The sequence below is a fragment of the Heliconius melpomene genome, chromosome 14, assembly GCF_056956725.1.
Source record: "Heliconius melpomene rosina isolate 202511_hmr_F chromosome 14, ASM5695672v1, whole genome shotgun sequence".
Classification (NCBI taxonomy): domain Eukaryota; kingdom Metazoa; phylum Arthropoda; class Insecta; order Lepidoptera; family Nymphalidae; genus Heliconius; species Heliconius melpomene.
This window is the reverse complement of record NC_140402.1, coordinates 1,898,073-1,911,509: the sequence shown is the minus strand read 5'-3', so window position 1 is coordinate 1,911,509 and position 13,437 is coordinate 1,898,073. Positions and strand designations below refer to the sequence as shown.

The following is a 13,437-nucleotide window of genomic DNA, read 5'->3' as shown; positions in this document are numbered from 1 at the left end:
TCCTATTCCCTAACCTACGACGACGGAGCGGGCCTGCATTTGCGCTGGACTCGCGCTCCCGCTCCGCGGCCTCCTTTAATGCCATCACAGAATCGCAAAAGGAGACCATGGTAGACCAGTGCCTCTCACTATCTAGCATGGGTGGGGAACGGAGTGTCTTAACACTAAGTTCTCTCTGCTGTGTGCGGGATACAACGTGAAGCTAAAAATAAATAAATAAATAACATTCTTAGGTGCAAGTATATACTGACACGAATATGTGGGTACCGATTTTCATTATAGAAAAAAGTGTTTTGGTCACGTTCTGACCATTTTCACACAATCGTCAACAGCCAAGGATCATTTTCGTAAACATAAATAAACATAACAATGAAATGTTTTATTTCGTTAAATATATAAGAGACTCTTTAGTTTTCTTTGTTGTGTTGTACTTACTCAGTACTTATATATTTTTTGGAACTATTTTTTAAAAAGTAAATATTTTTATGACATATTTCACATTATAAGTGCCCGAAGTAATTCTTACTAATCCCGAAGTAATTCTGATCGCAGACAGAGAGATAGGTAATTTTAGCTTCACGCTGCATCCCGTACACAGCGGGATATCAGAGCGAAGAAATGAAAATATTAGGGTAATTGGTTACAAGTACTTTATTTTATAGGTACTTGGTTAGTGCAGAAAGTTTTGTTAATAAAAGTTGAAATATTTCCAGTTTTTTTTAATTTACATTTTCATTTCTTCGCTCTGGTGACCAGGCAAAGCACGGCGTTGAACACGCCATGTTTCTCAACACGCGAAGAACGGAGTTTCATAACACCAGGTTTCCTCTGTCTACCTTGCTGTGTGCGGGATAGAGCGTGAAGCTGATTGATTTTAATTTCTTCTTCTCCGAATGATTAGTGCGTCACTAAGTTTCGCCAAACAGTGTGTCTCTAAAAGGTTTCATCGCTTTCTACGTACGTGCCTTAGTGCGTTATTAACAGAGTAGAAATTAAATCTACGGTCCCTGTCTCCCCTAAAATCAGACTTTAGTGACTAGACACTTTATGATCTCTACTTCCTAAAATTTCAAAGAATCATTTTACACCAAATCGTAAGCCAGCAGCTCTATAAATGAAACGCATAAAATGCCAGTACCAGTTCTCTGTCATAAAACCTACCATCCCCCCTAAATAACTTCTCAGCATATAAATAGCATATAAATGGCATTAGTTTTTATGCCGCCTGCTTCGATCTTTAACAATGCTTTCGGGGTCGTTACGATCCTAATTGAATTACAAAAGTCGGATGGTCTAAGTGATCTGCTCTCAATTAAGGTTGTGTAGATGTGAATTATCGTCTGCCCCCATTTTATTATATAGGTTAAGGATGTTCGTTAATGACAATTATTGTTTTTTTTCTCAAGATAATCTTTGGAACTGTTTGCCTAATGATATATTTTTTTAATTATTTCTAATTATTTTGTTAGATAAATGTGTTTTTTCATTTATTTATATTTGTTGTTAGTTTTCCACTGTATTTCTCACACAGTAGGGTAGGCAAAACCTAACGTAAAGACACTCCGTTCCCCATTAAGACATTTCCGTTCGTCAATATCCTCCGAATTTGTTACCAGAGCCAGAAAATAAAACCCAACTCTCTCTCTCTCTTTCTTCTTTCCTTAGCACAAGAGTGACATAACAAATGTTAATTAATTAAAACGGTTATTGTTCTCCTACTGAAACTATAATATTTAAAATACGAGTATAAATTAAGGTAAAAATATTGTATAATGGGCGCTATAAAAATGTATACACGTTGCATCTAGGTTAGGTTAAAAGGTAGCCCTTAGCTATGCGGGGCGGGATTAAGACGTTCTTTTAGGCAAAAAAAAAAATAAGTTAATGTTTATTTTTCTACTTTTATAAACGTCAAATATGAGCTTATTTGTCATTTACTATTTTAAAGTTCGTCGACGTCTCCGTTTGTCGACGTTCCCCATTGTCCGCTGAATTCCAAAAGGCAATGTGTGTTGATTGGTGGAACTCAACGCCGCGCTTTGTCTCATTACGAGGACGAGGCAATGAAAACAATAAATATTTAATTTCCTCTATTGAGAATCGAACCCATAACCTGTTACTTTTACAGTCGCAGGATTGGGCTGTACTTAGTTGATTTAATCTTTATTCTACATTTTATAATATTTTATTTGCATATTTTATTTGTAAATTGATATAGGATTAAAAATAGTAGTAGATATTTTTATAATCTGTTCCCAATGCGATGTAGTATTAATAAAATTATAGTATGACAATAAATTCTGTCAATTTAGCTTTTCAATTATATTTAGAAATTCAAATATATGAATATTAATTGAAAGTGTATAATGTAGGCATCAAAAAGAGAAATAAAAAAATATTTTTTTATAATTTATAGGTCTAAAAGTTGTTTTTTTCTTTCGTAGCAGTGAGCAATTTTTTCTCTATATAATTATATAGAAAATATCAGTACTTATGAAGTAATTTGTAAATCATATAATCTAGATTTTACACCAGTTTACTTCCTTCCATTATACTTCCTTATACTTCCTTCATTCCATCCCTCGTTAAGTCAGAATCCAAGATAACATTGAAATTATGTGCAGATGACATAACTCATCAGAAAGAGATTTTGCAAATACGGCTCGAGAGGCGGAACAGCCAAACGAAATAAAACTAAGATGGTATTGAATCCTCACTTTATTAGCGCAAAAAGTGTTTATATTGATTTGTTTCTATTATTACCAAAATAATAGAGAAATGATATCGAGGCCTATAATTATATAGATTACCGGTCAATTTCCTTCGTGTGTTTTCCATACAACGTGACATTGGCGAAATGAATTGTGCTCAACTGGCACGCTCGAAACGCCATATATCGAGAAATCAATCAATAATTATATAGCCCTAATATTATATATATATATATATATATATATATATATATAAAACTGTAAAATCGACTGGTCGTGAGTTCGAGCCCCACTCGAGCAGATGAAAAACAGGCAACGCCTCCAGAAGTCGGCAGAATGTGGGGTACGGAGTATCTTAACACTAGGTTCCCTCTACCTACCCTGCTGTGTGTACGGTGCATAAGTTATATTATTGTAAAATTTCAAAATCTGTTTAGTATTTTTTTCGTGAGAATGGTTCAAACAGAAATTCACAGAAATTCATGTTATGGCGTTAAGTTTCTTTAGTTTAAATTAACTATTCTACATATCATATACGTTGCTACATTTACCATTCAATGAATTGAAAAATATATAAATGGACCAATTAATTACTAGTATCCTCGAAATCGATTCGTTTCCCCAAATGCGAATCGAACCCATAGCCTCCGCCTGTACAGACAGACGTTACAATCAGACTTTCCTAATATCTTATATTAAAATATATTACGCTATAGGAATATTTAGGCCCACATTTTATAGTAATAAAATTTGTTTGCATAAATTTAGTAGTTTAAAGTAGTTTACTGGAAGTCTGGTCTAACTAACTAGGTGTAGATACGTATGGTGCCTTAACCTAGGAAACTTTTCTTAAATTTCTACTCCTCTCAGTACTCAGTTTGCCTTTTAACTACTATAGTAATAAATTAAATAACTTATTTTCACGTTTTTAGGAGAGAAACTAGTGTTACATATTTTATTTTAAACTGAACTGATATGTCCTAATTGATTTTCGAAGCCGCATAGCATCAAACATTTATCAATAAAGCTCTCTCATATACATACAATGAAATATTTCCAAATGATTATGTTTTTTAGCTTCGCGCTGTTTTCCACACGTAGGGGGGAAGAGAGAGGGAACCTGGGAACTTAGTGTCTTAACACTTCGCCCCCTTTCGTTTTCCAGCTATCGCCAAATTTCGGAGACATTGCGTGTTGAGTGGCGGATCTCTATACCTCGTGACCAGAGCGAAGAAATGAAAATGTTAAATATTTCAATTTTTCGAGTGAGAATCGAACTGACGACCTTTAGCGCTTGCCACGCTTGCCAACCAGTGGCACGCGCCTTTACTCCACTTCTACTTCTCAATTTAAAAAAAAAAACACCAATTAAAATCTAACAAACCAACCATCCATCCAGTAATAGTACACACGTCAAAGGAAATGTCAAATTTGCGAACCCTAAAACGTCCTAAGCTAACAGCTGACTGTGTGATACGTGAGGTCCTCGTCCAGTTAGTGGCCTACGTGACCGACTTAGAAATGTTACCTTATAAAAATGTCTACAATACTAGGTAAGTACATATATCATAGGTAAGTAAGTGGGTGGTAGGTGTGGTTTCGATTTCTACTCGGGGAAATCAAATATAGTGCAGCATTGAGTTCAGCCACTCAACACGCATTGCCTCTGGAATTCGACGGAAAGTGGGGGGTGGGGTGTTTTTTTTTTTTTTTATTTATTATACAGAAACAGCATATTTATAACTACTTATAAAAAAAAAACATATACAAAAAAATAAAGCCAATTACAGTTTTCTACTTATAAGTATTATCTAAGTACAGTACAGAGCTACACATCATTTAAACATATTATAAGAAAAAAAAAAATTATATATATATATATATATATATATATATATTTAAATCTTTTAAAAAAAGAAATAACAAAATAAAACAATGCGAAGTAAAAAAGTAAAAGTAATAATATATACTAAAAATACAAAAAAAATAATAAGATAAAGTGCCCCATTTGTGAGTGTTGTGTGTGAGTGTGTTTGTATGTATGTGTAATGTTTTAATTCTAATCTACCTCGGCCTCCCGTTCTAATAATAATAATACTTTATAATAATAATAAACCGTGCAACATGCGGGTAACGAAGCAAATCGCGACGTTGGCCACTCAACACGCAATGCCTTTGACGGAAATTGGGAAATGGAAGTGTCTTAATGGGAACGGTGTGTCTTAACTCTAGGTTCCTAATTAACAATTTAAATGTTAGGATGACATGATAGCACATATATATTTTTAAAATAGTGTATATATAAAATAAAACTTCTTTATCATTCCTGTCGCGAAAAAGTCACTAAAAAGGCATTAAGCTGATAACATAGTGACTGATCACTTATATCCAAAAAACAATGTTAAAAAAGCAAAAATAGTTAAAAATGTTGCAATAAACAATAATTTTATTAAAATTAGGTGAGTTATATGCGTCATATTAATTAAACATAACAGCTCTATAACGATGTTGTAATTTTAAGCATATTGTTAGAAGCGTGTTACGTGTTTACATACGATTATATGCCGTGTTGGTTGTCGTTTGTTGTACGACTGTTTGTATAATTCATATATGATTAATACTATTAATGGGGACCATTCAACAGTGGCTGTAAATGGGGGAACTGCTTATTAAAATTAAAAATTAGAATTTTTTAAATCAGCTTCACGCTGTATCCCGCACATATTTGATTTGGCAGAAGGAATCTAGTGCTAAGGCACTCCGTTCCCTACTTTCCACCGATTTTTTTGTATTTTTGTTTTTGTAATTCATTTTCTCGACTGGAGATCGAACATACAACCGTCACGTTATATTTTTATGCTCCTGTGCCACAACGGTTACAACTGCTCATATTTACCCCATAATGAGAAATTTGTAAAAAAAGGAATCGAATTCAATACACGCCACAAAAACTAAAAAGAAACGACCAAACCCGCTGGTGGCACTCATCACAATTTATATTCTTCTAAAAAAGCCGTCTCTCCAATGAAATGGAAGAAGCCGAAGCAGAAAAGATCAAAGGGCCCCATATAGATTAGGTAACCGACGCTCTGTCACGTTCGAAATGAAGCTAGGCGGCTATTGAACGATTTTTTATTCGTAATACATCTGAGTGCTTCTCAAACAATATTACAAGCGCTTTTTATAAAGAAAAATCAGTATTCATTTAACTTTAGGTTGACTATGAGTATTGATTTTTTACAAAAACTGGCTGCGTTAATAACGCTCTTTTTAGCTTTAGGCAGAGGGAACCTGGGAACCTAGTTTTAGGACACTTCCTTCTTCATTAAGAGACTCCAGTTTCCACTGAATTCTTGAGGTATTGTGTGTTGAGTGACGAAACTCAGCAGTGTCTTTACACTATCTTCTCAGCTAAGTAAGATACAGTGTGAAGCTGAAGAAAAATTAACTTTCCATATAAAATAACCTAAAAACATTTAACATTATTCAAAGATAGGCTAAATCCAAACTATCCTCATACAGAAGTCCCACTATAGCAGCAATTGTTGGGGCAACCATCAATCAAACGTAATGTAAAACGCCCACAAAGCGTTACGTGGAATAATAAAGTCATGAATCCTGCTGTTTCATATTATGTTGTTTTGTGAACCTTTGAAAGTCTTGGATTTAGACATATTTTACTTTCGAGCGGGCTTGCCATACAATTTCTTCTTTAGCTTCACGTTATACGCTCCACGCATATAGCAGGGTAAGCAGAGGAACCTGGGAATTTAGATATTACATCCAAGTAGGAATGAGTAAACCGAGGAAACCTAGTGCCAAGACACTCCATTCCCTTCATTCCCTATTTTACGCCCAATTTCGAGACATTGCTTCTTGAGTTCCGTAACTCAACGCCGGTCTTTTACCTCGGTGCCAGAGTGAGAAAAGTATACATAAATAAATTTAATCACTATATTAATATTTTAATTCATACCCTCGAATGAGGTTCGAATCCACAACCGTCTCGTTACAGTCGCACCTTTGTGCCCCTGCGCCAAAAGCTCTCCATCATAATACATAAATTATCTTAATGCAAACATCTTCCCTTAATTCCGTAGAAGCTGATGTTTTTGCACGGGGACATCCATTAGCACTATGAAAATTTCATCCCTCAATCTTATTAAAATTAGCAATTCAAATGTCGTCAATTTTTTATATTTCTTTTGAATTTAAAATTGTCTGATTCGCTTCGTTTCAACGATAAAATATGAATATAAATATTGAGCGTGCCGTCTTTTTGTCTTTAATTATTTAACGATTTGTTAATTTATGTGATAACCAGAAGTATTTTTTGCTCTTTTACCCCGCAACGGGGTAAAAGGGGCTTAAGAGGGGGTTATTAAAGCCGCTGGTTTAAATGAGGTGTCAGCCGCTATGCTGAAATGGGACTGGGCCGGACACGCCTGAAGAGTCTTGGGCGAAATCTTCTACCAGGTGGATTCCAGGCTCTAAAAGGAGAATTGACAGATAGAGATAAAACGGAGATAACGAGACGAGCTAGACCATTATAAGCCTGACTGGTGCTCAATAACGCGAAATAGACCAGAATGGAAGAAGTGGCGAGAGGCCTTTGCCCAACAAAGGGATGGTTAGGGGGATGGCCAGGCTAGGGGAAAAAAAACATGAATGGGCTCTGGCTAAGCCAAGCCTGCATTTCAGAAATGCTCAAGACCTCCAATTTTTGTACGGAATCCTCAGTCGACGAGCCCGACACGTGCTTGTCCGGTTTTTTATTTGTCATTGAGTTCCGCCACTCAACACGCAATGGCACTAGAATTCGGCGGAAAGTGGGGAGCGGAGTATTTTAATACTAGGTTCCCTGTGCCTACTTTGTTATGTACGGGATACTGTGTTAAATAGATTCATTTTAAGAAAGATAAGGATAATCAAAACATTTTTTTTATTTAACCATCAAATAATTCCGTACCAAAATCTCAAGACTTGGCTACAAGGGACAATAAATATATGATGTTCTTGAACCGGCTTTGTTTATTAGTATTGCGGTCCAAGTGAGTCGTGAACGACTCTTAGGGGTAAAATTGGATGAAGCTACGCAGTATAATTAAGAATCTAGTGGATTTATATTCAAAGTGCGACAAGGGGGCTGTTACTCAGGAATAGTACGGCAATATTCATACATCATTTCTGGAACGACCTTTGCAGCGATGGCCGCGTCGTATCGGTAACGCGGCTGTTTGAAATACAAATGTATTGATATGATTCTTCAGCTTCACGCTGTATCCCGCACACAGCGGGGTAGGCAGGAACCTAGTGTTAAGACACTCCGTTGCCCACTTTCTGCCGAATTCTGGTGGCATTGCGTGTTGAGTAACAGAACTCAACGCTGCTGCCTCGACACCAGAGCTCCAGAGTGAAGAAATGGAAATATAAACGTAAATAAATATTTCACTTCCTCGAGTGGGATCAAACCCACAACCATCGCGTTACAGTCACACCCTTGTGCCCCAATTTTGATTTTCAATTGCAAGAATTGAAAATCAAAATTAGTAAGTTAAATTTAATATATCTTTAATAATGTTTTTGCTTTAATTATTAAATTTATGTTATGTTAAATAAGCTATTCTATACTATAACATATTTTTATGTCTTTAATAATGTTTTCCTTTTTATTATAAGAATTCTTATGCAATGTCGCGTACACATGTTGACAGTTGATATCGTAAATCCTTGATGTCTTAAATTATATATGTAACTCACGTAGGCTTGTTTTATGTATTCTGAACTTTGCCTACGTTGTTTCCAATATCAAAAAGGATCGTGAAAATCATTCCACTGTAACTACTTTTAAAAAACGTAAAAATAGATGGAGAAAAAAAAGATTTATTATTAATTTCTAATTTCTCCACTTTCCATTTTTACAAATATTGTCCAAACAAACGATATTAAATATCTCAGTCTGTAAAGTCTCTTAAATCGAAAAATGAAAAACTAGATATTTTAACATACCATTGTGCTTACAAAAAAAAATTCTCACACTGTATAGCAAGCGAGAAAGAAATCCAGTTAAGAAACTCCCTCTCTCGTACGCGTGTCGAGCGAGCGGAACTAAACGCCGCGATATGCTACCGGACCAAGGAAACGAAAATAACTGATTACCCTGAATGGGAATCAAACACACAACCGTCTCGCTTACAGTCTTATACTAAAAAAATAATTAGTAAACAATATGGATCTATACTGGCAGTGGCCACTTCTTGTCCATTGTGCGAGTTATTATCGCGCGGATACTACGATAAAAGTTTCCGTTATGAGAACAATAGTTATATGGAGACCGATTAGTTTTAGTTTTTTTTTGTTTTATACTGAAAATATTGGAGAAAATTGTTTTTATTTTATATTTTGAATTAGTTTCTTTTTATTTGGAATATTACTTCTTGTTTAAAAGCATGATAGGTAGAGGGAACAACAAATAACTTAACACAAATAATAAATTGAAGGTATAGTGTCAAAATGCGGCGTTGAGTTCTGCAGAATTCATTGGAAAGTGGGGAACCTGATTATCTTAATGAGAATAGAGCGTCTGAACACTAGGTTCCCAGAGTCCCTTTGCATATCCTACTGTATATCGGCATTTTTTTTTCTTATTTTTCTATTTTCATTTTCAATTACTCCACGGATCCCTAAAACGATAGTTATAATAAATTATCCTATATGCATCATTTACCAAAGTCCTGTCAAACAAAGCTGTGTTGTGGTTTTAAGATAAAAAGTGTATTTATTATTAAGCATGTTATTTGAAATGACTATATAAAATGGAGGACAGAATATTTTTATGTAAGCTTAAATTTTTAATTTTATTATTTTTAATTAATACTTTAGTTATCTTAACCCAACGTATTATGTAGATAGCGGGTTCAAATACTATTTAAGGGAATTTACAATTTAATTAACGTGTATTTTCACGTTTAAATGAAAATCGAAAAGAAATACTAGGCATTATTTTTCTATTTCTTAGCTTCTTGCTCTATCTCGCACTGAGTAGGGTAAACACAGGGAACCTGGGCACCTAGTGTTAAGACAATCCGCTCCCATTAAAACATTTCCGAAATTCTGGAGTGTGTGACTTCCCTATTTTTTGTTTATTTATATTATCATGTATTTGGATATATTATAAATATTCTTAGCTTCACAAATCCTCGCATGCTGTAGAACAGGCAGAAAATATTCCATTGTCAATTTTCTGCTCAATTTTGTGATACTGCGTATTAATTGGTGGACTACAATTGCATTTTTTTACCAGAGTAAAGAAGTAGAGTTTAAGTACTTCCATTGGTTGGCTGGAAGAGATTTCTTTTAGAAATAAGTCAAGTAATAAGAATATACAAGTCAAGTAATATATATATAGCTTGAAATTATATCACATAATTCGTTTACTTTTTACAGTTCTGACAATTATTTCATCAACTTTGACCAGCGTGTCTTCAGTAAATGAATGTCTCTTAGAAAACAGAATATCTGGATGCGTCTATACAGTCATCTGTGATACATACGCTGGACGCGCCTACTCCCCAGACTGCAACTATGAACCTCATGTGAAGTTCATCATAAAAGGATCAAATGTTCAAAATTTAACTTCTGCTTTCTTCGGACCTACAAATTTTGACTCACGTGTACGAGAAATTCAAGCTAACAACAATAACTGGTCTATTTTAAGCGATGGTAGCTTTAGATACTACCAGAAGACTATAGTGTTAGATTTGTCTAATAATAATATTAAAATTATAAGTAAAGCTGCTTTTTTAAATTTACTTTTTGTTGAAAAAGTAAATTTATCTAGAAATCATATTAACGAACTCTATGCTAACTCTTTCGTTACTTCAGATGGTAAAGAATCTAAGATTGAAGATTTGAATTTGTCGTACAATGATATTGAAAATTTAACTATTGGGTCGTTTAACCTTCTGAATAATTTAAAAATATTACATCTAGAGTACAATCAAATCAAGATATTATCGCAAGATATTTTTAAGAATCTAGGCAATTTAACCGAGCTGTACTTGCAAAATAATAAGTTAACAAATCTTAGTGCGTGTTTGATTAATTTAAAATCATTAACTTATTTGGATTTGTCATATAATAGTCTTTCAGAAATATCAGGGTTTGATTTAAATCGTCTTACGTCCTTAGTGAGTATAAATATGTCAAACAATGTTATAGAAAGTCTGGAATCGAACTGTTTCAATCAAGCATTTAATTTAGAAGTTGTAGATCTGAGAAACAATAAGTTAAAGTCTGTGATAGAAAGCATAATGTTTATAAATAATGCTAAATTACGATATTTGGACTTGGAAAAAAATTGTATAACTAAAATAGAAGATGATGCATTTAAACATAATGCTCTTGAATATATTAACTTAGAAAAAAATAATATTACAGGAGAAATTAATAATAAAACTTTCATTGGATTACAAAAACTAAGAAACTTGACTATAAATAATCAATCAATAGCAATGATTAGAGACGGTGCATTTTCTGATACGACTACTTTATTTATGTTGAATATAAGTCGTAATTTTATTACTGTTGTTGAAAATTCAAGTTTTGGTATATTAAGTAACCTAAATATACTCGATCTATCATTTAATAACATTAGTAATATAATTTTTTTATCCAACTCAGTGAAAAACTTAACAGTTTTAAATTTAAATAATAATTTACTCTCAGTAATACATACACATGCATTTATTAATCAGACGCAGTTAATAAGGCTAGATGTGTCTATGAATAGGATCAAAGTCATTGAACCGAATTCTTTGCCATTACAAAATCTACAATTCTTTAATGTAACTAGTAATCCTCTATCAGGTGTTATTGAAGCTGACACACTAAGCCCAGCGCAATATTTAAGATATTTGGACTTGAGTAATTTAAACATAAGCAAAATAGGTGACAGGGCCTTTGTAAATTTGCCAGTTTTGGCACGAATGAATCTTTCCGGAAATGCAATAATAGATATAGCAACAAATAATTTTATAGATACTAATAATATTTATTCTTTGGATTTTTCGCACAATAAATTAAAAAAAATTAAACTTAATAGTACTATAAAAAATTTGAAAGCTGTTTATATAAATAACAATAAATTAGAAAATCTTCCAAATCTGAATATGTCTAGTGTTATATATTTAGATTTGTCTTCAAACAAGCTGTGTAATATTTCAGAAAGTACATTCAAAAGTATGACTGGTCTTAGGGCATTGCGTATTTCTCAAAATCGATTAACATCTTTTAACAATAATTTTACAAATAGACTAACAGATTTAACAGACTTAAATTTATCAGATAACGAAATTTCTCATATAAATTTGAGCTATTTCAAAGAATTAATTAATTTAGACATAAGCAATAATAAGTTACACAAAATTGATAATTCTTTTTTACAAAGCATGGATCTGTTACAATTCTTAGATATTAGTAGAAATAATGTGTCAGAGCTACTACCAGGTACGTTTCAGAACATAAAAATTTTAAAATTTCTTAACATATCTTCTAACCATTTGAAAAGTTTAAGATATGGTAGCCTTAAAGGTTTACATAAAACGGAAGTTATTGATATATCTAAAAATAAAATACACACGCTGGATGTTGATATTTTCCACGAGTGTTTGGAATTAAAGAAGCTAATATTAGATTTTAATTATATTAAAGTACTCGACATTGAGAGATTACTAAACGTCGCACCTAAATTGAGTTCTGTAAGTATAGGTGGTAACCCATTGTCATGTAAGGAAATAGTTCGTAATATAGGTAAAATAAATATGACCTTAGCGTTTCATGCGGTAGAAATCACTTCCACAGACAAAATTTACCACGAGGATAACGTTTATGGAATAAAATGTGGGGATAATAACAGTTCTGCAAATGGACAGGTGGACTCTACATCAGGGGTTATTGAAACATCAGACCACTCAGTTTTTTCTATAGTAATTATTATTTTTTTAGTTATAATATTATTTTTTCTTATTTTTAGCATGGTCTATGTATGGTATTTAAGGCACAATTCCGCTAGTCGATTACATACAAATGACTCCAGATTACAAATACGTTCTTTGGAGCTCGGATCAGATTATCAAAGCGACTTAATTAGTTATAATTGAAATTTAATATTTTATAAATAAAATGACGTTATAAATAACAATAAGGATTTTTCTCATCACCTTAATTTATAATTACTCTAACGTATATATACATACTAGCGGCCCGCTCGCGGTTTCACCCGCGTGAACTATGTTATTATTAATTTCTGTCTCCTTGACTACGTCCTAGTGAGGTTTATGCAAAATTTGAGACTCCTAGCATTTGTAGTAACGAAGTTTCATACAAACTTTCGACCCCAAAAACAACCCCTTAGAAGTTGAATATTGCAAATTCCCGTCTTAGCGAGCACCTACGTCCTATAAGTAACTCCTATGCAAAATTTGAGATTCCTAGCACTTGTAGTTTCTGAGATTTCGTGATGAGTGAGTGACCTTTCGATTTTATACATATAGATAATAATGTATACATATATATATTTATTTGTGTATATGATATTAATATAAATAGCACGACTTGGATTTAAAACAAAATGGAAATAAACTAAATATTACAGTGTTATCATTCACACACATTATAAAAGGCCTTATAAGTAATTTTGGCATTCTTTGACTTTCAAACTTTGACT

The 13,437-nt window shown here is 33.2% G+C and overlaps 2 protein-coding genes across 5 annotated transcripts in view; one reads left to right on the top strand and one right to left on the bottom strand.

The window, feature by feature from the left end:
* The window catches only part of LOC146531878 (zwei Ig domain protein zig-8-like), a 237,154-nt gene that overhangs the window by 104,629 nt on the left and 119,088 nt on the right, over positions 1-13,437 (bottom strand). The window contains exon 1 of one of the 4 annotated variants that reach the window (XM_085197096.1): positions 8,721-8,899. The exons of the other annotated variants lie outside the window; for them this stretch is intronic. Coding sequence (XP_085053222.1) covers positions 8,721-8,723 — 3 coding nt within the window. The 5' untranslated portion in view covers positions 8,724-8,899. Of the gene's footprint in view, positions 1-8,720; positions 8,900-13,437 lie in introns of those variants that run through there. 4 annotated transcript variants of the gene reach the window in all.
* On the top strand, positions 9,429-12,912 carry LOC146531884 (uncharacterized). The gene is made up of 2 exons (XM_085197095.1): positions 9,429-9,548; positions 10,158-12,912. The coding sequence occupies exons 1-2, from the start codon at positions 9,527-9,529 to the stop codon at positions 12,869-12,871; spliced, it is 2,736 nt and encodes a 911-aa protein (XP_085053221.1). The 5' UTR covers positions 9,429-9,526; the 3' UTR covers positions 12,872-12,912.